Raw genomic sequence first — 23690 nt, forward strand, 5'->3', positions numbered from 1 at the left:
AAGTTCGCTAACAATATGGATATTAATATGATATTCCATTACTATTAGTTAAGAATGAAATTCTACGTTTATTATGTATCTTGCCATAAGATTTTTTCATTGATCAGGATTACATAATAAATTACATTCATTTTGCGCGTAACGTCATTCAGATTCTGCTCTCTACATTTTTTTCGCAACGTTATTTTTACCAGTATGTCTTCGAACTGCTATGTTTTAGTATTAGTTGACTTCGATTTACTTTTATAAAATAAAACAAGTATTGTCAATTCTTCAATAAACGTTTGTAACTAATGATTTTTCACTTTACTCGCATACAATAATATTACACTACAACTATATACGTACGGTAAATTGTTATTCGAATGGTTATTACGATGGATATAAACGTAACGGTATAGCATTGTCATGAGGCTCTCATACGTTCCTTCGTTCTACGCTCGCACGACAAAAAGAGCTAAAACAAATTTAGCCAAATATGCGAGAAGAGAAGGAGAGGAAAGGGGGGAACGGAATAATTAAAACAACCACGTGACTGACCTCAATTCAATTATACAAACATTGTCCCTAGCGGTCAAGTAATTCTCACACTAATTTTTGTAAACTGTACATTAATTAAATCATCGTTTATGGACTGACATGTGTTGCGCACACAGTTCGTTTCACTTATATTACATAATTTCGTTAGCCAGTGTCCTTTAACAAGGAAACAAGTAATTAAGGAAATTCTTTCGAGAAATAAAAAAACAAAATTCATTTCCATATCAAGAATAATACCCAGGGATGCATCAGCGAAACATTTTAACGTATTATCGAATTTCCGTCTGTATCGGTTCAACCCCTATCTACTGCTCATTTTAAATGGCCCTTGAGCGTAAATTTTGATCGTAAATAAATGGTGTACAAACAATTTTGTGTGTATTATAAGATTATATTTAAAACTCCTATCAATTATTACAACTAGTACTAAAGAGCAAAAACATTGGAATCGTCGAACACGTTTATTTAAATCGGTCGCGATGTATCCAAACTGATAAAAATCCTGCTAATGCGCGAATGTATCTGTTATATCTGGACCCTCAGATCACGAATGATTTTTTTTTTTAAAACGACCACTGTTTCGTAACAATTGTGATTTAAAATATATGCGTCGGTTACTAAAATGGCCGCCGTATATGGTGAAACCATTCATTCAAGTTCCGAATACGCGTGTACGTACGCGAAATCGGGAGGGATACACACGTTAGTTTACGAAACCGCGCGTGCTGTGTGTATGTCCCCTTCTCGTGTGTGCGCGCGCAGGGGCACGTGTACATCGTAGGATCCCCCCGGATATCCTTACATGTGCAAAGGTACAACAGAAAAAGTGCGAGGAGGGAGTCGGGTGGAACGGGGCAAACGCGAACGGCGAACGGGCGGAACAGAGATGCTGGATAGAGGCTCCACGGGTGTCGAAGAGAGAGGACGATATACTTGATCTCTGACGCGCACACAAATGCTGCATCCACGCGACGAAGGGCTCTGTGTTTCTCATGGGGGCTTAGCCGGCACTCCACGAGAACGGAGCGCGCCGACAGTACGACTATCGCGTTCGCGGGAACAACGACTTTTCGCGCTCTGTAAACCGAAACGAAACGTGTTCAGCATCCCGGATTTGAAAAATCAGCGCGCGGACAACGTGACTCGAGACTTCATTGTTCCTTCTGTTGCCAGGGAATTGTAAATTATCCAAATCGACGGGTAAGCTACGTCCTTTGTTTTTTTTTTAAATAAAATTATACGGTCTTTGGACGTTATCGACAGAATCAAAGTGATAAATAAACATGGCAGGTGGAGGGGGTATGATCGGATGATGGTACCAGAGAAAGATTAAGGGGTTTCTATAGATATTGAAAATTGAGTTTATGAAGAAAAATCAGAAGGGCAGTAAGAAAAATGATGTCGGTTAACAAAGCAATGAGATTATCCCTGAAGTCGAAATTGTTTTCTGGACACCTTATAGAACAATAAAAGGCAAGGCATTCTAACGATAGTGTGTCTTTGACCGTTGATAACCACGGTCTTCGAGTAAACGTTACGGTCATCGAGTTTCCTTATTGTGTATTACTGCGTGTATCTATTGTTGATGCGAAGGGGTAAACGGTTTAATGAACTGCGTCTATCTGTTGTCTCTGTGCGATGGCACACGCATCTGAGAGAACAAATTCAAACTGTTCGTGCGCCGCTATGACCAGCCGGAGTTTTTGCTCTGGAATTCCCGGGTGGCACATTCTGTTCCAAGGAAAATTTCGATTCGAAAAAAAGGGACATTTCTTTTCACCTAATGAGAAATGTTATCCAGTTTGTAATGGGGTTCGATCATAACTTCCGGTCTCCTTTCTTTTTCAAACGTATTTCGGGTCGAGGACACTCAATCATAAATCCTCCGTCATTAACCCCTTGCCTTATAACATCGAGTCACGCACGTGATGACGATGACAAACTACATTTAATAAACATTCATACAATTCATTTTCTTTAAGTCGAAATGAAATTCTGTTTCGCTGGTATTAACATTTACGATTCAATCTTACTACTTGCCATAACAATTGAATTCCTTTTGTATCTGGAAAATTATTAACGATAAAGTCATTCTTGAGACTGCAGTCGTTAAAAGAATCGTAAGACAATGGATTAAATTACGAATTTTCCATATTTCAGGTGTATGAACAAGCTAAACTGTATAGCAACGACTGCTACTGAAAGGACATACGTTTCCAATCCCCATCCAAAATAAATACCGACATTTCCAAATATAGCGTGTAGTCGGTATTGTTATTACGTAACAGTGACGAGTAGACAATTTATTAACACTTCAAAACGTAGCCGAAAAGTTGTATTTATACGTTTACATCGTACACTTTTCAATACTTTCTAAAATGGTTTAACACTCTGCCGCGTGTAATTGTGATTCGCGACTGTTCAGTCTCGGTTAAATAATTCGAATTCCTGTAGAACTTTTCGGGACGTGTCTGTCGCGCCTTTGCCGCGTCCTTTTGCCGCCGCGACGAGCTACTTTTGCTCTCGACGACTCGAATAAGAGTGGTCGCTGTTATTTGGCTCCACTTTCGTTTGCCCTCGCCGGAGAGTCGACCGTAAAGTACGATCAACCAATCCCGCTCTAATAGCAACGTTAACCGAAGGCCGATTTCGATCGTGCTCACATATCGCGTTTCTTCTCCTTTTTTCCCCGTTTTCATTTTTTCGTCGCCGATTGGCTCGTTTTCACGCGTACTTACGGTATCACGGATCGAAAACGACGGAATCATAAGTGGATGGCACGACGAGATATGTCAATGGCAAACTTCGTCTCCCCGTGCACGATTTCGTTCGAGAATGGATCGTAAAGGCAGATTTCCAGGACAGTTCGAACCGGTTAATACCAGTTCCTGCGAGATATACATACATACGTGCATGTGTAGCGCAGGAAAAGAAAATGCACTGTTTATCCTCATAGTTTTCATTCATCCATTTGTTCCGGAAATCAAACATCGATAAATCCATAGCTTTTATGTATACGTTTCTTATTAGCTTCTGTTTACTAAACGATATGTTTGTCAACACTAGTTTCGGGGAGCTAATCTTTATGTATATATTTAAATGTTCTCCAATCCCTATTACATTTTTTTCGGTGACATCATGTTCAAATATTTGAACTCAGAGATACCTTAATGAAGAAATAACGAGTTGATCAATGTAGTATCAATTTTTTGACTTTTACGAGATAGCTGTAGGATCTAATACTTACGATTCATTGGAAACGCTAATAAATTAGGAACCGGATTGAGACTTGTATTATTCGACTTGTTATTTGCGTATGTTATTGTTGGACTGCGGAACTTTACGGAAAATAACATTTTTCGAAGTGATTCGCAAAGACAGATGTGAAGACTGAATTTTCTTCTATTTCTTAAAGATTTTGTTAAGACAAGAATACGACAGAAAATGTATTAAATCTTGTGTAAGCTTCACCATTCATCGTATTTCACATAGTCGTATATGCTATAAATGCATATAATCCGCCGTCTAGTTATTATAATTCTCGTATTTAGAATTCGAAACGTTCCGTCTGAATAACAAATTGACGCGTCTCTGACGGCTGACAACAGGCGTGGAATCTAAAGAGATCATCATCGCCTAACAATTCACGTATATAAACATTTCATCGTGATTATATAATAGATTATATTATGCACCGCGGCATCGCGTATTAGTATGCTGGACCCAATGGTGGAGTCTTCGCGCGACACGGCATGCAGATTGTTTTCCTGCTCACTTTTGCAATTATGTTAGATAATTGTACGGAGTCACATTCTAACGTGAAAATACGCATATTGCCTAGCTTATTGTCAAGGACACGTCATAACCGCCGCGGATATAATAATGAAGCCTTTCCGTACGAAGTTATTCCAATACCAATGACAACAGTTTCTAGTCATACGACCGTTAAGAAAAATTCCTTTATCCACGAACGACGGTGATTAGGAATTGCCATGAAGCTTCTCGTTGAATACTGAACGAGATAAAATTCAACGATCACATTTTTCGAACGGAATTAACCCGTCGGGGATGGAGAAAAAGCAACGCACAATTGAATGCAATCAGACGACGACCGGGCCGCTGACCGCGAAAGCTCGCCGCTACAATTAATCGGTTTATTTACCTGTATTAACGGATCTTGACAGCTAACAGAATTACGGCACGCCGTCGTACTAATATCTGCTCGCCTTATCCATAATTGTACACCCACATGTCGATCTTATCACGGCCTACTGCACAACATGTGTAAATATTTTAATATCCCACCGCAATCATAAGAATAACGCGTGTTCCTGACATAAGGCCGACATAAAAAGATAATAAAATAATTACAAACACATCGTCTAAACTATACGTATACGTATACAGACACACACGCATACACATGTATAAACGGTCCGTTTCCTCACGGTTTGCCTCGAGGCAATATTTCGTTATCATATCGGGGTAAAAGTTTACGCAATGAGTTTCTGCGGATCACAATATTCGTCGGTGCTACGACCGTGGATCCGCGAAAATATTATTTCTCTGTACGGTTTTAAGCTTTCGTTCGAAAAAATAAAGAAACTATCCGACACACGATATAATAATTGTTAATTATAAATCATCTTGTCGTGCAAAAGAAGTGTGTAAAAAAATCATCGATATTATGAACAAAAATGTAATATTCTTGGTAAAAAATATTTTTTTTTTTTTGTACGCGTGAAAGGATCCTCAAGATGACCCTGGTTACTTTCGCCACCGGCGGTTTTTAACGATTCTCTGTTTTTAGGGTAAGGACGGTGACGACATGGCGCACCCGAGGAAATTAAAGAACTGCATGTCGGGGAACATGCTAACGATGCTGACCGTGTCTGGTGTTTTCGCTGGTGTCGTTCTCGGTTTCATCCTGAGAAACTCGAGGAGCGAGCCCTGGACGAAACGCGAGATAATGTACATCCAGTTTCCAGGCGACATTTTCCTGCGGATGCTGAAGGGCCTTATTTTACCATTGATCGTCGCCAGTATCGTGAGCGCGATCGGCGGATTAGATCTGAATTTATCTGGTAATTGATGGGTGACAAGTATTCGCGTATTTTTATAAGTTTTAAATCTGGTGATTGATCCAGACTAGGGCATACAATCCTGGGATCCTGCGATCCTGGCTAGTTTTTGGATTCCCAAAATTCAAATATTTAATACAACTGATTTCGGGAATCTCGAGATTTTTAAAAATGTGAATTACTTTACGAACAACTGAAATATGTAAAAATAAAAAAACTAAATGATCATAGTCATTTCATAATAATAAAAATAATTATTTAAAAAATCATATTAATTCGATTATAACTGAATTGATATCATTATCTGAATGAACCGTATCAGTTATATTCAAATTAATATTATTATTTAAATGACCATTTTAATCATTATTGTCATTATTGTGAAATGACTATGTTCACTTATTTCGTTTATTTTAACATTTTTCAGTTGTACATAAAGTAATTCACATTTTTTAAAAAATCCCGAAATTCCCGAGATTAATTATGTATATCAAATGTTGGAACTTTTTGGATCCAGAAGACATCCGGGATTGTATTCCTTAATCCAGACCAACGAAAAAAAAAGTTGCGTTCGTCCCGGAAACTATACGAGAGAAACCCATTTTTTTGGTCCATTATGAAATCAGTCATGAGTTGATACAGCGACCGACGACCGTGAAGATTTATCTTGTCTCTGACAATATCAATCATCTCGCTCGTCTCGAGATGTCATTCATGATCGCGGTGGCACAGAATATATTCACTGTAATTCTCAGAAGTTCGATTTCTTGAAAGATCGCAACGTCGGTTTTATATTCAAATTTGACTTTATTAACTGGTTCATACCAGATCGATATCTTCTTAGTTATTCGATTCGTTTCTTATTCGCACACCTTTGGACCGGAGCATCATTGAATCTGATTGCTGGATCGCGTGGGAGTAGAAACTTGTTTACGCGACGATCGTTTGGCAGTACATAGATTACTGGTATTCTCTTGCGAGATTTAACTGGTGATTAAACCTCGAACAATTCCGACAACGAAATCTTCTGCTTCTTTTTTCTTTCGTATATCTATGATTAATTCGAGTCCAGGATGTTCTATTTGCCGGGAGAACAGTTTGTCGACCGAGTTCCTTTTCTGTCCTCCTCTCTTCTTGTGTGAATGTTGAAGAACGTTTCGTCACGTGATAACAACTTGGCAAACTAGACATAAATCTTGATCACTTTGTGTAACATAATTACGCATGCGTCATGTGACACGCTGCATTGACTTTGAAAGTGTGTATTTTGTAAGTGAAACAGAAGCTAGGTCAAACCTGTGATATTGTTTTAATTTGCAGGAAGGATCGGTATACGATCGATTTATTATTATGCGTCGACAACGATATCCGCCGTGGTTCTTGGTATAATACTCGTTTTGATTATTAGGCCTGGAGAGTTTAGTCATCATAGCTTAACTACAAATGACAATATAAAACCACCTAGGAATGTTACGACCGTAGATACGCTACTAGACTTAATCAGGTATATAAATAAATCACATCTCCCTACGACGAATCGTTATTAGGACTTTATCAAATTCTTTTGTTTCACAGGAATGTGTTCCCTCCCAATCTTGTACAAGCTTGTATTGCTCAAGTATGTATCAATTTAATATAATTTTATATCTTGTGCAATCCCTATTAATGATCCATGTATCGATTATTTAATTTTAATTGATTGTATTGTCACTCTTTTATATTAATTTCTATTCGATTAATTTATGCGACAACTTTTCGGCTAGTTACCAGCCCTAGTTACAACATGATTCATTGAAAGATATTGTATAGAGATTATTTCATTGTATGTGTTTTAATTATACTTTAATCGGCTATTATTCTGTGCAGTACCGTACGATATTAGTTGAGCCGAAAAATGCAACAGAAGGTAACTATAAAATCTAAACATCCGACCCTGATAAGTATCAGCGTGATTTACTAATTTAATGCTCTCTTGTTCCAGGAACCACTTTACAAGATTGGGAAATATCTAGTACGTATGGAGATGGTACAAATACTTTAGGTTTGGTAGTTTTTGGAATTGTATTCGGAATAGCTATTAGCAAAATGGGCGAGGCTGGGAAGCCCTTGTTGGCCTTCTTTGATACTTTGTCCATAGCATCTATGATTATCACTAAATGGGTGATATGGTAATAAACTACATAATATATAGTTTACTCGATTCATTTTTAAATAATCTATGTTAAGACGTTCTTTTTATTTGAAGGTTGTCCCCAATTGGTGTACTCTTCCTTGTTACCTCTAAACTCTTGGAAATTGAAGACATTGGTGCCATTGTTGGACAACTGGGTTTATATTTCATCACAGTATTATTGGGTTTGATTATTCACGGCTGTGGAACTCTTTCTATCATATTCTTCATTTGCACCAGAGAATTGCCATTTAAACTGCTCGCGAAAATGGGTCAAGTTTTGGCCACTGCATTTGGTACTTCATCTAGGTAAGTTGTTTTGTGATCACGATAAACCATCCGTTAAACATTCATCTATGCTTTAAATGTATAAAACACATAGTTCTCCGATTACAGCACGGCAACCCTTCCAGTAACAATACAGTGTTTAGATGACATTGGTGTAGATCCTAGAATCACAAGATTTGTTGTGCCAATTGGTGCCACCATAAACATGGATGGAACTGCATTGTATGAGGCTGTTGCAGCCATCTTTATAGCTCAAGTTAGACAAATCCCGATGACTCTCAGCAGTGTTATTGGTGTTAGGTAAATGATAATTACTAAATTAAAGAATGTTTCAAACAATACAGGGAAAAGAATCATGTTTTCTCACAGTATAATATTTTCAGTATAACTGCTACTGCAGCAAGTATAGGAGCTGCTGGTATTCCACAAGCTGGTCTTGTTACAATGGTCATGGTTTTAGATACTGTAGGTTTGCCTGCTGAAGACGTAACACTCATTATTGCGGTTGACTGGCTCTTGTAAATATACTGCTCCTTTAATATCCTAAGCTGAACATTTTTCAATTAAATTCTTATAATAATTACATTATCCATTTGTAGGGATCGTTTTCGAACAACAATAAACGTTATATGCGATGCACTTGGAGCTTACGTTGTTGAACATATGAGCAAAAAGGAACTCGAGGCAACTGGCAATATCGCAGAAGAAACAGTTGAATTAGCCAGAATTAGGGCAGCCGAAGCATAAATTGTCATCTTTCCTCTTGCTACAATTTTGCCATGATATTACGTAAACACAATTTTACTGTGTTTATATCACTTTTGTATCCTTCATAGTCAATTATTTGTATTAATGTATACTCATGCTGGGTGCAAAACTTATTTTATATAGTAATCTATACATATTTGTATAATTGCTGGATATTGCTACAGCAGGACACTTACTTAAAGATTTAAAAGAACAAGATTAAGCACTAATGTACTTTAAAAGATCCATCATCCATTTCGATTTTATCATAAATATACCAAAATACGTTATTTTTGTTTTCTCTCTTTTTGTAATAACGTTTTATTGTAGATGTGTTCTTGTATGTAAAACCAAATATAACATTCCATATATTTATTGAGGACAGCAAATATAAAAAAAAACTGTATTCAATACTATTTCTACATATATCATTTCTGTACATATATAGTATTTATTATACAGATTTTATTATACGTCCCATAAAAAATCATTGCCTGTAAAAATACTTAAATATGTACTTTTTTAATTAATGTTGTGATTAAACTTTTAAATTTGTCACTTACTAATTTCTTCAATAAATTTATATTTAAAGTTTGTAAGCAGATTTTATACAATTGCCCATTCAGAAGAACTTAACACCTTGATTATCATCGAATAAAATTAACTCAGCTTTTTTATTTGTTTCTAATGTTTTAAGTGCTCTAAGTAATACTTCTGTATCAAGCCCATGAAATTCTAGAAACACATAATTAATTGCTTAGTTTTAATACACACCTACTAAATAAAATTATACAATTTTTAAAGAAGCGCACACCTTGATCCACTGTATCTTCTCCTTGTGTTAATTCAAACAAAGTACATACAGATCCAATGAATCCTTTCTCTTGTGCCCAATTGTAGATTATCTCACCCCATTCTTCTAAAGTATGCCAATAAACCAACCATCTGTGCTTGTTTTTATCTAATGGACTTGCATTTCCTGACTTTGCTAATTCTTCTAAGACCAATAGGACAACTTCTGATGGTAACTTCCCTAACAGATATGTTAAAGAAATATTTGTATAATTTTATTTATCAGTTTTTTTAGAAAGGATACGATTAATTGCAGTATTATTAAACAATGGGCTTGTGTGTGCTTCTCGAATATCTAGAATGGACTGCTTTGTGACACGGTAATATTCTAGTATTAAGCTTTCCCATGCTGCCAATTGTTTAGCCCTGGTGTCTGTATGAGGTTGAAGACTAAAAAAAAATGTATATGTTATATGATAAATAAATGACGATCGATAATGTTACAACATAAGAAACTGTGTTAAAGATAGCACTACTTTATGCATTGAGTACAATTATGTATAACCTCTACACTACGTACGCATTATTACTTTAAACCTAAAAATTTCTATCGGATATTTAAATACAAGAAATAGCAACTTTCGTTCTAATTATAATTGAAAATATAGATCGTAACCTATTCTTACTTACGTATAGAAGGGAGGAAAACTATATTGCCACGGCCACTCGACTTCTGCCATTCTTATTCAAATATCTAACAAATCCAATGAATCATGCATCAGTTTACTAAATACACCTTTTGGGATGTTTGTTGTAGACTTAATAAAACTGTGTACAAACAAAAATGTTTACGAGTATAATATTTAATACTTTCGATGTATGGGAGAACAGCTGTCTCCAGCTGTCTCAATTTCAAATTGGCTACTTTACCGCACACGTAAAATTTAAGTATGTAAACAAAATCTAACGTTACTATCAAAACAATAAAAATGGGAAATAAACAAAAATTTATTCGACTTACTAAGAGTTGTACTTTGTTCAAAATTAAGTGTGTACGTACAGAGCATTTTAAAATATATCAGTCGTGTACACAAACATGGCACGCATTTGCATAAAAAGTATAGTTGTATTTGTATGTTGTTTATAAAAAAATTTGCCAATATAAGCATAGAAAAATGTAATTTATAACTTTTCCAAAAAATTATAAAAAACGTCTTTTCTTCTTCGTCATTTTGAACGAGGTTTTTTTTCATGAATTGTTGATTTAATCACAGATACGTCTGTGGTTGAATTTCTTCATGGTTGTTGCACGTTTATTCATTACTACGTGTTCACCGAATTGAGTTCGTGATTGTTTATGTTGATCCATTCGGTTGTTTACAACAAATGTGAATTCCTCATTACATTGGTTTTTATAAAATTCTTCCGGTTTTTAATCAGTGTTGCCATCTACAGTAAGACGGACAAACTTTTGGGGCACTTAAATATTTACCGTTTCCTTTTAAATGTTTGGGGGGTTGGAGAACTTTACATAGAAATTAACAAAATGCGTCTTCAGTGAACAAAGTGTATGAATTAACATACAATACGGTGCTACGGTATTAATTTACGTCTAAGGTAAGGCTCCTGAAAAATTTTAAGTACTCTCGACAATCTTAACCTTAATCTTCTGTTACTCGATTATGAACGTCATAAATGGTATTTGTCAACATATTTTGAGAAATAAATGTGGAAATTATACTCAGTATTATTGTTTCCACAGTGATATATCACAATCATTTTCATTCTTTTGCAATGAAACATTCTATTGTCTTTCATCGTAATTAAAGGTTATCATGTAAATGAGAATTACGGAATGATTGTTGTTATATGTTTGTATATATTGCGGTATTAGTTTATTTTAATTACTCTTTCTGCTTTCTGTTATGCTAGTAGATTTAGTTGAGGAAAACATGATCACTCTAAGAGGAAAATTAAAAAAAGATGGTGACTTAACGAATTCAAAAAGCAAAGATTATAACAAACGCATTTCTGTTCGTGATAAATTATTGATCAAAGAGGTACAGTGATATAGAGATGTATAGAATTGTAAATTAATTAAGTAGCTTTAAAAGAATAACTAACCATGGTGCGGTGACTTTTCAGGTTCAAGAAATGGAACAAAATTTACCTACTACCTGTCAAGTTACATTTAACGATCCACATTGTCTTCATGAGTTTACACTTCTAATTGTTCCTGACGAAGGGTACTGGATGGGAGGTCGATTTTACTTCCAGATTTATATACCTGAAGATTATAATATGGCTGTAAATATAACATTACTGTGTATGATGTAATGATTTAGAATTAGACAAATATTGACAAACTACCTTTTCAGCCACCAAAAGTTAATTGCTTAACAAAACTGTGGCATCCTAATATAAGTGAAGATGGTGACGTATGTCTTTCAATATTAAGACAAAGTAGTATAGATGGAATGGGATGGGCACCAACACGTAAACTTCAGGATGTTGTATGGGGCTTAAACTCCCTTTTCACTGTGAGTCTTAAAGAGTGTAACATTATAAAATGCAGTAAAACTTCATTTATTCGGAATTTTAACATTTCTTCAATGCTTTATCAAAAATAACTCGCATTGTATTCTTTCCAGGATCTTTTAAATTTTGATGATCCCTTGAATAGAGATGCAGCTGACCTTTTCATAAAAGATAAGGAATCGTTTCGAAGTAAGGTGAAAGATTATGTTATGCAATATGCAAAGAGATGATTCGAATCGTACAATAATATTATAATAATGTAATTCTACACTTATGGAATTAATTATTCGAGTTAGGCAAACATTCGAAATTTGATCGAAAGATTTTCTATATTTCAAAGTGACATCAACCAATTCGTATTTAATATTTTGCTACTAGTCTTCTCATTCTAGGGAGATTGTGTTTGTTATACTTCCGTTTTGTTAATTGTACGCAGCTTTCGATTGTTATGATACTTCATTGCAGTTATGATACAATTTAACATACATGTAATTATCGGTACCAGGAACGAAGACAGAGAATGTGTCATTTGTACAATATGCTTGTCCTCTTTATAGAGCAATATAATGATGGAAGATAATTTGTAAATAAATTCCATATTTAATAACGAGACCTTCAATTGCGTTATCCCTGAACACGGTGGGAGAATGTTTCTGTTTAAAAGAACATCGTTTTATTTGTATTACTTAGCATTTATTGGTGATTTTATTAGAACATCATCATCGTTTTTGTACAATTTCAAAGGGTTCGGTTTGTACCTTGATCCGTTAAAACGTGGTGTATCTTACGTTATATTCAAATATACCGATCGTTCCTTTTGCCATCTTTGGTCGTGAAACGTTCACGTGTCGGCGGACGTTGGCATCTGTTAAAATAATTAAAAGTTGTAACAAATAAATAATAACAAAAAAAAAAGAGAACAAGCAAAGGAAGCTTTTGCACGTCGCTCCTCTTTGGTTACTGTGTTCCCTTGCTCTCCACAAGACTGACTAGATACGTGCGTGAAGTTCAACGGTCACGTTAGGTAAAGAAAATTGGAAAAATCATGGCTTAATCGTATCTTATTCGTTAGAACGTGGTGAGCAGTTCTTCTTGTATGCTGGTCGATCTTATAAGTTTCTGCGTGGTGCCTAACAGGCTTTCGCTTCCCAACGTTTGACTGTCGGATGCCACTTTCGATTTCTCTTCGTGGTACTCCTCGTTGTATTCTTTCAGTCTATTACCTAAGAATACGGCCCTCTCGCGTTTCTTAATCATAAAGTCTGATAGTTGAAGCCATCTGTGTTCATGGCACTCCTCCACCAATGGTCTTTTACTAAAATCAGAACAAGATAGAAACATTTTTTTGTATATAACAAACAGTCTTAATTACAAACTATACGTTTCTACAAACCTGGGTGCCCGTTTAAAGACCAGCATAAGGAACCTAGTAGCCTCCTGACTTAACTCTTTGTACAGGTGTTCGAATCTGTATCTGACGAACAGGATGTTTTGCCTGGTTTCGTCAGGATCCTTCCCACGGAACGGCGGCATACCAGAGAGAAGGACATACATTAGGACACCAACCATCCAGATGTCCGTCTGAGGATGTGCCGGTTCTTCGTTGTAGACTTCAGGCGCTCTGTAGTCGGGATGGCCAAGTTTAGGTACCGGAGTGCCTAATTTGCTCACGAACCGGGCCGAGCCCATGTCGACCAGCTTTATCTGGACTGATCGAACAGTGGACATAACCACGTTGTCAGGCTGAATGTCCAGATGGCTGTATCCTCGCCAGTGGAGATATTGCAGACCGTCCAGGACCTGCGATATGGCAGTGGCCACGCAGTTCTCTGTGTACTCGTGTCTGCTTGAGAAATAAGTGAGTATATCGGCACCCTGGAGCTTCTCCAGTATGAAGACCGCGACTGGCGAACCAGGCGCCTTGTATGCTGCCTCCAGCATCGCTATCCTCTCGTGTCTCAAGGAACGAAGGGCTTCGAACTCTCTGTTCACCTGTTTCTCGGCGTCCGAACCCAGCTCCAAGATTTTGGCTACTACAACACGGTCCGAGGACTTGTCGACACCCTTCACCACGGCGGAGAACTGGCCCCTATTGATTTCCGAAATAAAACTGTATTTGCCGGTTAGATTAGTCTCGGTCGACCATTCGATCGGATGATCCTCGATGGAATAGTCCATGTGCGGTCTGTCTTCCTCCAGAACAATTTCTTGACCGGCTTCCGTCAACTCCTGAAGATGCCTCATTGCTCTTGTTATCTGAACCTTCGGACATCCCGGTGGCCTGGTCTTGATTAGTTTCGATGGGATTCCTTTCTCGCTCCAACCGATACGGTTTCGAGCCGCCAAACGGAAGTTGTAACTGGTGTCGTTCTTCAGGTTTCTCACCAGGTAGAACTCGTGGTCGATGTTCGTGCCGATGTCTATCCACTCGATGGCGTCACCTTCACGGATTTGAAGCTGGTAACACAAGACCGGAGAGTTGCCGTCGTACTTGGGCTGCTTCCATCGGAGAAGGATTTCCGTGTCGGAGAGCTCAGAAACCTGGAATAGCAATGTTTGTTAGAAAGGAAATGATCTCAGTATCGACAGTCTCGCTGTGCATGGAACACCTGATTTTACCTCAGGAGAGTCAGGACCAGAAGGAACAACCGCTTCCACCAATCTGCACCTAACGACAGTCTGCCCCAACGTGTTTCTGGCCACGACCTTGTAACTACCTATGTCGTGATCCTTGGTTGGACTGAAGTTAAGTATCGATCTTCCATCTTTATCTTCAGTGACCTTTATCCTGTTGGTTTCTTGGATCATGATGTCATTCTTAAACCACTGGATTAACGGTTTAGGACTTCCTACAGCTAGGCACACCAACTGAGCAGGTTTTCCTGGTTCTATAGGCCTGATCTGTGGCTTCTCCCGGAAGAATGGTGGATGTCCGTCCTTCTTGGACTCCAGCATCGCCTCAGCTTCGGCATAGCTGTCCAATCGCGTTCCCAGCTCGTGTTTCAAGCGTCTCAGGGTGAAATTATCCGGTGCACCGTATCTACTGATCCTGGCCCGTCTCTCGTCGTCAATTTCTTCGTCCATTACATCCGTGAAACGACGACGTTCGCGTATAATGGGCGCCTGAATGAAAGGAAGACAAAGTTAGAAGAATGTGAAGGTGGTTTCTTGGATTTGAAATTCGAGATGTCGATTACCCTCCAGTCGAAGTTCTCGTCGGAAATATTGCGGGAGAATCCTGGGCTACGGTTACATGCAACCTTCATGTATTCGCGCAAACGTACAGGGAAATCGGTGTCCCGAAGTTGCAAAAGATACGTGTCTGGTCCATTCTGGTAGCTGCAAAACCAAGTAATCACACATTATTGTTCATCCAAGGTTCGAATAACATTTAAAATAGTATTTAACGTGAAACAAGATCACGGGCGCCATTTCTACTCACAAGTCTGGGATCTTAATGATCTTTTATTGTCACTTCTTTACCTTTAAAACATAAATGGGTATTACTCACTGACTTTCGCTCTTAATTATTCCAATCTCAGTGTCAATCGGTTCTCTCGTTGGTATCTCGGTGTCCCAAGGTTTAGCCAACGGTTTCTTCAACGGACTGTATGTTCTGTCGTCGCTAGGTTCAGGAGTGTACTTGTGACCAGGCGGATAAACCATCTTGGACGGATGCTCGAAAGCGGACTCCAACTTGCGTCTGCGGAACCAGGTGCGGCAGGATGCGTTGTTGTACCAGTTGCTGGAATAAGTTTATTAAAAATATTCAGAACGAATAATATAACCAAAAGCTGCACGATTTCGTCCTGTTACATTCTGCTTACCGATACAGTTTGTAATAGTTCTTCAAATTCTCGGATGGTATCTTGTACAAATCAGTGGGAGACCTATCCGTGTAGCCAGTTATCCAAGGATGCACAAGCGCAGCCTTAACGTCTATTCTTCTCTCGCAATTATACATCAACAACACACGAATGAAATCTCTAGCATCCTCAGATATGCTGCTCCAGCGATCATCAAACTCCCACTTCCCTTCTCGAATTCTCATTATGGTTTCCCTGTCGTTGATACCCCTGAACGGCGAGATTCCCGAGAGAAGGATGTACGTGATGATACCGACAGACCACATGTCCGCGGCGAAGGACACTCCTTCGTTGTTGGTCACTTCCGGTGCCACGTACTCGGGCATTCCATACGCCAAGGTCATCAGCCTCGTCTGAGTAATTCGTCTGGAGAGACCAAAGTCGCAGATCTTCAGGTCGTCACCTCCCGTGTGTGAAATCAACAGATCTCCGAGCTGCAAGAATATTTCACCAATGAGAACTCGAAGGATCGACTATATTCCAGTGAACGTATATGAATTATTTATTGAAACGAAAATCAACCGTTAGGCCAAGATGAGCAAAGTGATTATCGTGCATGTACTCCAACCCCCAAAGAAGTTGCCTGATATAACCGGCAATCTCTGCTTCTGTGTAATATGCCTGCCTAGTCAGGGTATCCACTAGTTCGCCACCTGCAGCTCTATTGGTTGGTTAAGAAATATTGCATTGGAAGATTTGTGCTCGAACAGCGTAAAACTGATAACGGTAACAAAATACCTTTAAATACCAAACTTAATTACTCAATTACTGTCTGATAATATTAGTTGATAGATTTAAGGCATTATGTTCGAAACCTCGATGTAAATGATTACACTATTAACAAAAATGCAGAAAAACAAAATTATAGAAATACTTCGGCCAAAGGATACAGTTCCATAATCAAAGTGACAGATCGGTCATTCTCATAAGCATCGTGCAGTCGCAGCAGCTTCCTATGATTCAAATTATTCATAATCTCCATCTCGTTGTACATGTACGGCCTGAGTTCCCCTCTGCCATGCATGACCTTAGCCGCGTAGTTCTTTCCGGAGCATCTCTCTACAGCATGATACGTGACACCTTGGGTACCACGACCGAGCTCATCGCCAAGATCATAGTAGTCCTCGTATGGTTTGTCGTGGCGGGTTCTAATATCAGTTTTCCTCTTGTACGTTCTGAATCCATATTCATGCTCGTTCTCCTCCACGTGTAGCATCACTGAACAGGAGATCGATCCGGCTACATTCCCTGCGCTGATTGAGTAAAGACCCTCGTCCTTCACTATGGCGTCGTTGATGATGAGAATCGAAATATCAGGTTCCGTGAATTCAATCTGGAGGACCAGAAAAACATTAAAATAAATTTCTCCAATTCCAAGAGTCTAATTTATGAACACCAAGCGTACCCTGATTCTAGAAGAAGACGTAAGAGGCTTCCAGTCCTTGTACCATTTGATCTCCGGATAAGGTATACCAGTAACCCTAGCCACCAACTGGCCGGTTCTTCGGATCATCACGATCACCTCTTCCGGTCTCTGGATAAAAGTTGGATACTCTGCGATCTGCAGGCAAACCCTTTGCCTAGCTTCGCCGTGCTCGTTAGTAGCCACAGCTTCATACATTCCTTCGTCCCTCTCTAACATTCTGTTGATGAACAAAGTAGCTTGTCCGTTTCTGGTGTAGCTTTGGTCGTATCTACCACCGGACTCTATCAGCTGGTCATTGAAGTAGTAGGTCATCCTTGGTTTCGGGTAGCCGTAGACGAACCAGAAAAGATTGCAATTGTGATTTTTCACGCCGTACTGGGTGTCGTATTCCTGACGGAGGAACCTTGGCGCCTGGGCGTAACCGTCATGAGGTGGCCTTTCGATGTCAAAGTCCTTGGGGAAGTAGGGACTGGTTTCAGGACGGAAATCGATGCCAGGCGGCAAATAAGGGAAGAACTTGGGCGGATCAGGCTCCAATTTCGCTCGATAGGTCTGCGCGAACGGCGACGGATCGCTCATCCCGTATTTGTTTTCCACGCGGATACGGAACTTGTAGTCCCTGAACGGCTCCAGGTTGCGGATGTCGCAGACGCAGCTGCGGATTCCCGAGCGAGCGGTGAACCAATCGCCGTCTGGCTGTTCGCACATTTCCACTTGATACGTCACTGGTATTCTAGGGCCAATAGGGATGGACGGCTTCCAGGACAACGTTAAATGGCGGTCCATCATCCTACTGATGATTGGACGGTCTGCCAAAGGTAATGGAACACCGGACTTCCGGTATTTGTCGAAGTCCGCGTATTGGTCTGCCAGTGGTTTCTTCGCTCGCGGTTCTAACGCTAATGAAAGTATAATTCGAGGATAGATAAAGAATGTAACCAAGGAGGAATTGAATAATTCTTCAGGGTGGAGAATTCAAAGTAAAATCCTTACATTCGTAGATCAATTCCGCGGTGCACGAGTCTTCACCGTGAGGATTCACGATCTTCAGAACGTATTTGCCCGCGTCCAACTCGTCGATGTTGGCTATGGTCAGGCGCAACAGGCTTCCTTCTTGGTCCATTCTGATCCTGTCTGTCTGCCATATTCGGTCGCCGTTACGGTACCACTCGAAGTCCGGCTCTGGGTAGCCTGTGACGCAGGCGGTGAACTTTGCTGGCATTCCTCTGTACACCTCGCAGTCGCCGATCCTCTTCAAGAATGATGGAGGTTCAACCTTCTGCATCTTTCCTCTGAAAACGAAGAATAATTTCCGTACAACCACTTCGAGGGGACGAACCCTGAAGAACAACGAATTCAATTCTTACAAATTACATACATCTTATCAACCACAGCCAAATTGGCCACGCACTCCGCCTCTCCGCTTCTGTTCACCGCTCTGCACTTATAAACCCCGGAGTCGTCGTAAGTGCAGTCTTTCACGTACAAGCAACAAGCGTCTCCGTCTCGTTTTATTTTGTACTTGTCATCGTCCTGCGAAATCGGTTTGTCGTTGAAGTACCAGCTGATCTCTGGTCGTGGGACGCCGGTGATTCGCGCGGGGAACTTGGCGTCGAACGTAGGCAACTGTTGAAGATCCGTGAATTTCTGGGTAAAGCTCGGTGACTGGTAGATCTTTCGAACGTTGGCTGTAGCTTTGGTCGAGTCCTCGCCCAGTGGGTTGGTCACACGACACTCGTAGACACCCGCGTCCTTCGGTTCGCAAGGATTGATCTCTAACTCGGTCTTCTTTCCGTCACAGGTGACTGTCACACGATCCGAGGGCGCTACAGAAGCTCCGTCCTTGGTCCAGTTCACGTCCGGCACGGGATTGCCGACGAAGGAAGCGGACAGATTCAACGGCTGACCTTCTTCGACGTATACGTCCCTCATTGGGTTCACGAAGCTAGGTTTCTCTTCGGGGACATCCGGTTGAAGCTTGCCCATGATGCTGATGGTACCCTTGCAGGAGGATGTGCCTTCTGTATTACCTGCGATCACCTGATACTCGCCTGCATCTTCTGGTGTAGCTTTATCGATAATCAATGCCTGACTTCCGTCTGGTAGGCTGATAACCTTTATACGTTGTCCATCGGGTTTAATCTGTGGATATACAAAAGATACTGTAGTAACAATTTTATACTTTTACGAATAGAATTAGATCCAGACGCACCTCCTCTCCATTCTTGAACCACTGAAGCTGCGGTACTGGTTTTCCCAACACCTTGACCTCCATCTTGACCGGGAAGCCCTCGACCACCGTCAATGGCTGAAGACTTGTCACGAATTCTGGTCGTTTCTCCTTTTCTTGGACTTCCACTTTAGCAGACCCGGTGGTCTCACCAAGGGAATTGGACACTGTTAAAGAATAAGTGCCAGCATCTTCTGGCCGAACGTTGTCGATCCTGAGACCGATCAAACCGTTGGGTTCGTTCATGAAATATATCTCCTTGGCCTGTCGCAACGGTATACCATCCTTGAACCATTGCACTTGAGGATTCGGGACGGCGACCACTTGAGCTTCCAGTTTCAGAGGCTGACCAACGACTGCCTTTGTGTCCTCCAATGGTTTCGAGAACGATGGTTTTCTTCTCTGGGCTACAATTGCGTTTAGTTTTATTAGAATAAATCAAATTATCAACGGTAAAAGTTATACTTACGTTTGACAGCCACAGCACACAGAGAAGTGTGGTCACCGGTGGAGTTAGAGATCACCAACTTGTAAGCTCCACAGTCGGTTGGTTTCACGCAATCGATTGTAAGCTTGATACTGCCATCCGGAAGGGACTCGATCTTCACGTGCTCATCCGGCACAATCTTCTCCCCGTCTTTGAACCAGGCGACGCTGGGCATAGGGCTGCCATCCACCTTGGCCTTAAGTTCAAGAGGTTCGCCCTCGTCGACGTCCAGTGATCTTGGCAGAGTCTGACCGAAGGTGGGTGTGATCAGTTGCATCTTCAACTGGCAATTAGTCTGAGCGCTTCCGGCGACATTGGTCGCCTGGCATTTTATGGTTCCAACATCACTGTGCGAGAAGGTCTTGATGGAATAGGTGCTGTCCACTATACCGTCCACGTGAGTGGTTATCGTGTGACGACTGTCTTCCCTGATGACCTGGTCGTCCTTTAGCCACACGACCTGCGGTTTTGGGATACCAGTCACTCGGATCTTCAACTCAAGGTCATCACGGTCCTTGCAATCAACGTTGGTGAGGGTCTTAGAGAAGGTTGGTGACTCGGCTGTAACATTTTATAATATATTTCATTATCTTCGGTTACTTTTACAGCGAACCAAGAGGATGACGATACTTACTATGAGGTTTCAGCGTCGCCTGCGCGGTCACTTCGCCGAGATAGTTCTTAACCTGCAGAGTGTAAACTCCCCCGTCTTCAACCTCGATGCTCTTAATGATAAGCTTGTATTTATTATTCCGTTTATCTTCCTCGAAGTCGAACCTGTCCCCCTTCTCCAATGTTTCTCCGTTCTTCAACCACGTGATGTCTGGCTTTGGGTTTCCCACGATGATGACCTCCCACTGGAGTGAATCTCCAACGGGCGCAACCATGTCCTTGAATTCTTGGATTTCCGGCCGTAACAGGAGATTGAGGAAAGCCTGAAGGACGATATTCTGTGTAAAATAAAGCATGACGACTCGTTTCGCGTAAATAATAGGGTCATTACTAACGCTGGCTTCGGCTTCGCCGTATTTGTTCTTCAGCTTCAACGTGTACTCTCCAGTGTCTTCCTCGGAGCATTTTGGAACGCCCAAGGTAATTGTGGTCTCGGTCAGTTTATCGGATGCTGGTTTATTTCGTACGGTACACTTCAATCGGCTATCGTCCGGCGGGACTTCTTCGCCCTTGAAGTACCTATTCAAACGAATTACCTTTAAAGTACCTTCCACGATATTGCACGGTGTATAATGTCTAGAAATCATCAGTTCCACTTACCACGTCATCTCAGGAATAGGATCAGCTGTGAAAGTAGTAGTGAACTCCCCAGATTTTCCTTTAGCCACATCGACGTCGTGCAGGGGCTCGGTGAACTTCGGTCTCCTAAGATCATCGACGGTTCCGACGGTCAAGTATCCTTCAGCGGTGTCTTCGCCAAGTTTATTCGTGAGCATAAACGTGTACACGCCTTCGTCCTCGAGGATCGCCTTGCTCAGCTCCAAGTTGAAATTCTCCCCGGTGCCGGTGATCCTCACGCGATCACCCCCACGCAAAGGCTTTCCATCCTTGAACCATTTGGCGTCCGGTCGCGGCAGACCCGTCGCCTTGATCTCGAAGTGTACCGACTGAGTCTCGTAGATCGTTCGATCGGAAAGACTCGCGCTGAGGATGTGAGGGGGCGCTACGTAAACAATGAAAAAGTGAGATTCGTTTGTCTAACCAGAACGTTTCAAGGGGTGTGTTGCTTCTAAACATTTCCTATTTTTAGCCGTGCAGCTAATGCGCATCTCGTCACGTGCTGCTTTGTTATACATTAATTTGTTAAGGTTACAGTGTTCGAATGCTAGACAAATTTTACTACTTCTGGAAGGATGCTTGCCGGCTGTATCTTCCGTGACGTTGGAAGGAAACAAGATGGCGGCACGCCAAGTAGGGTAAAGTGTAATGGAATTGTTTAAATATCTTCAATTCTTCTAGCATTCTTACTACCAACTTACCTTGTAATACCAATTGTAAATACCACTCTGGGAGAATTTGACTGACCTGTTGAGCAAGCCGTGAGTGTTGGTTTCAGATTAAACTCAAAAACGCCGAGAAAATTCTAATTAATTCCACAGACTTACTTGTTGGAGAACCGGTATGTCTTCTTCGTTTTCTTTAAGATTATATGTAACAGTGTCCTATTGTTATTGGTTATTATGATCCTTGAAGTGAATTAAACATTGGTTAGATGCTTTCAACGTTCATCTTTAACGTGCACAGGAGACAAAAAAAAAAAACATGAATGGAAGTGTTAAGACGAAATACTGAGTCAGCGAGGAAACAGAAGAGGGAAATGTTTCATAGAAACCAGCAGCCAGTATAATCGACAAGAAGCGGCAATAACGACGAGTAACTCTGGTGCGTCGATCCGAAAGATCCATTCTCGCAGCCGATGGGGCAATCCACTCGTTACCTGAGTCTCTGCTAGATTCCTTCTCGAGTATATCATCAAGGACGCTGCGTTGCCGTTTAACGCGGTCTAGAAGCGCCTCGAGCTCCTCGTCGACATCCTCGTCTGCGCTCAGCGTAGCCTTCAAAGAGCTCTGCCTCGACAACGATCTCTCTATGGACTTGATCGATTCTTTGGAGTCCATTCTTTCGATCTTCGAGCTCTGTCGCGACAGACCATTCTGAACGGACGCTCTGCGCTCCTCCAGATTGCTCTCGACCGCCTTCTGCGTGATCGAATTCGTTCGTTCGATTTTTAAGCTCTGTTTCCTCAACTTGCTCTCCTCGATCGTGGGAGTCTGCGGTTGATCCAGCGTTTCCTCGTGTACCTTCTCCGACGAGGGTCTTCTTTCTGTTTTAGCAGTGTGCTTGGTCAGTCCATCTTCGAGGACAGCCGTCGCAGATTCTTTTACTGTCTCCTGGATCGTTTTCTCGGACGGTGTCTCTTCTACAGATCGTTCTTCAATGATCGTCTCCGTGAACAGGGTACCTCTGAAAGGTCTCACCTCGTCGAGGATCCTTTCCTGAAGACCGTTTCCATTCAACTCTTCGTACGATCCGTTCACCAGCTTTAGATCTTCTGATAATTCGGCAGATTGTATATCATCGTTGCTGACGTCCCTGGAGATCGCCTTCAGGGTGGACTCGTCGTCAGAGACGGACACTATGGAGACTCCTCGGTTCACCAGAAGCCTAGCACGATTGTCCTCGCTGGCATCCGAGAATTCCTCTATCAGGACACCATTCTGTGGCTTTTGATTGGACTCCTCTTGCACCGTGTAACTGTACGAGGCTATTTCTTCGACGCGTGGACCGTCACTGTGTAATTCCTGGCACTCGACCTTTGTCGCGGTCATCTTGCTGATCGTGTGGCTCTCGTCGGGACCTGCGAACGGTCTGGCTCGTACACAATACCTTTGACTAAAAACCTACTAGAGAGAGACCTTTGCTGCGAGCCACCGTAAGCAGCGAGGAACTCGCAGCCCGCCTTTTGGCTATCTTATATCGATAGCTTTCTTTTGCCACTCACACGACCGCTTT

The 23690-nt window shown here is 41.0% G+C and overlaps 4 protein-coding genes across 6 annotated transcripts in view; 2 read left to right on the forward strand and 2 right to left on the reverse strand.

Annotated features, from left to right (window-relative positions):
- The first annotated feature begins 1512 nt into the window (after positions 1-1512).
- LOC107194682 (excitatory amino acid transporter 1) lies at positions 1513-9170 on the forward strand. Its single transcript, XM_015584338.1, has 10 exons — positions 1513-1740; positions 5351-5624; positions 6942-7125; positions 7197-7239; positions 7488-7527; positions 7603-7789; positions 7867-8100; positions 8188-8379; positions 8463-8597; positions 8679-9170. Exons 2-10 carry the CDS (start codon positions 5369-5371, stop codon positions 8824-8826), a joined length of 1419 nt encoding a protein of 472 aa, XP_015439824.1. The 5' UTR covers positions 1513-1740; positions 5351-5368; the 3' UTR covers positions 8827-9170.
- A 278-nt stretch (positions 9171-9448) lies between these two features.
- LOC107194683 (vacuolar protein-sorting-associated protein 25) lies at positions 9449-10752 on the reverse strand. Of its 3 annotated transcripts, none has more exons than XM_015584341.1 (5): positions 10679-10752; positions 10309-10446; positions 9923-10068; positions 9641-9859; positions 9449-9561 (listed from the first exon to the last, which is right to left on the reverse strand). In XM_015584341.1, exons 2-5 carry the CDS (start codon positions 10356-10358, stop codon positions 9449-9451), a joined length of 528 nt encoding a protein of 175 aa, XP_015439827.1. In that variant the 5' UTR covers positions 10359-10446; positions 10679-10752. The 3 variants fall into 3 exon arrangements, with proteins under 3 accessions (XP_015439827.1, XP_015439825.1, XP_015439826.1); XM_015584339.1 differs by having other exon boundaries at positions 10640-10695; XM_015584340.1 differs by lacking the exon at positions 10679-10752 and having other exon boundaries at positions 10309-10515.
- Positions 10753-11560: 808 nt separating this feature from the next.
- Positions 11561-12783, forward strand: LOC107194827 (NEDD8-conjugating enzyme UBE2F-like). Its single transcript, XM_015584531.1, has 4 exons — positions 11561-11678; positions 11764-11925; positions 11997-12158; positions 12270-12783. Exons 1-4 carry the CDS (start codon positions 11571-11573, stop codon positions 12384-12386), a joined length of 549 nt encoding a protein of 182 aa, XP_015440017.1. The 5' UTR covers positions 11561-11570; the 3' UTR covers positions 12387-12783.
- A 45-nt stretch (positions 12784-12828) lies between these two features.
- LOC107194977 (muscle M-line assembly protein unc-89) overlaps positions 12829-23690 on the reverse strand; it is a 36883-nt gene continuing 26021 nt past the window's right edge. The window contains exons 21-38 of the mRNA XM_015584705.1: positions 23063-23535; positions 22546-22948; positions 21438-21840; positions 21173-21356; positions 20800-21100; positions 20148-20726; positions 19661-20085; positions 18827-19590; positions 18442-18740; positions 17428-18347; positions 16913-17355; positions 16545-16683; positions 15984-16456; positions 15668-15901; positions 15354-15495; positions 14776-15279; positions 13550-14697; positions 12829-13471 (exon numbers count right to left, since the gene is read on the reverse strand). Coding sequence (XP_015440191.1) covers positions 13225-13471; positions 13550-14697; positions 14776-15279; positions 15354-15495; positions 15668-15901; positions 15984-16456; positions 16545-16683; positions 16913-17355; positions 17428-18347; positions 18442-18740; positions 18827-19590; positions 19661-20085; positions 20148-20726; positions 20800-21100; positions 21173-21356; positions 21438-21840; positions 22546-22948; positions 23063-23535 — 8081 coding nt within the window. The 3' untranslated portion in view covers positions 12829-13224. The remainder of the gene's footprint in view (positions 13472-13549; positions 14698-14775; positions 15280-15353; positions 15496-15667; positions 15902-15983; positions 16457-16544; positions 16684-16912; positions 17356-17427; positions 18348-18441; positions 18741-18826; positions 19591-19660; positions 20086-20147; positions 20727-20799; positions 21101-21172; positions 21357-21437; positions 21841-22545; positions 22949-23062; positions 23536-23690) is intronic.

The sequence above is a fragment of the Dufourea novaeangliae genome, unplaced genomic scaffold (assembly GCF_001272555.1).
Source record: "Dufourea novaeangliae isolate 0120121106 unplaced genomic scaffold, ASM127255v1 scaffold8, whole genome shotgun sequence".
In the NCBI taxonomy this organism is placed as follows: Eukaryota; Metazoa; Arthropoda; class Insecta; order Hymenoptera; family Halictidae; genus Dufourea; species Dufourea novaeangliae.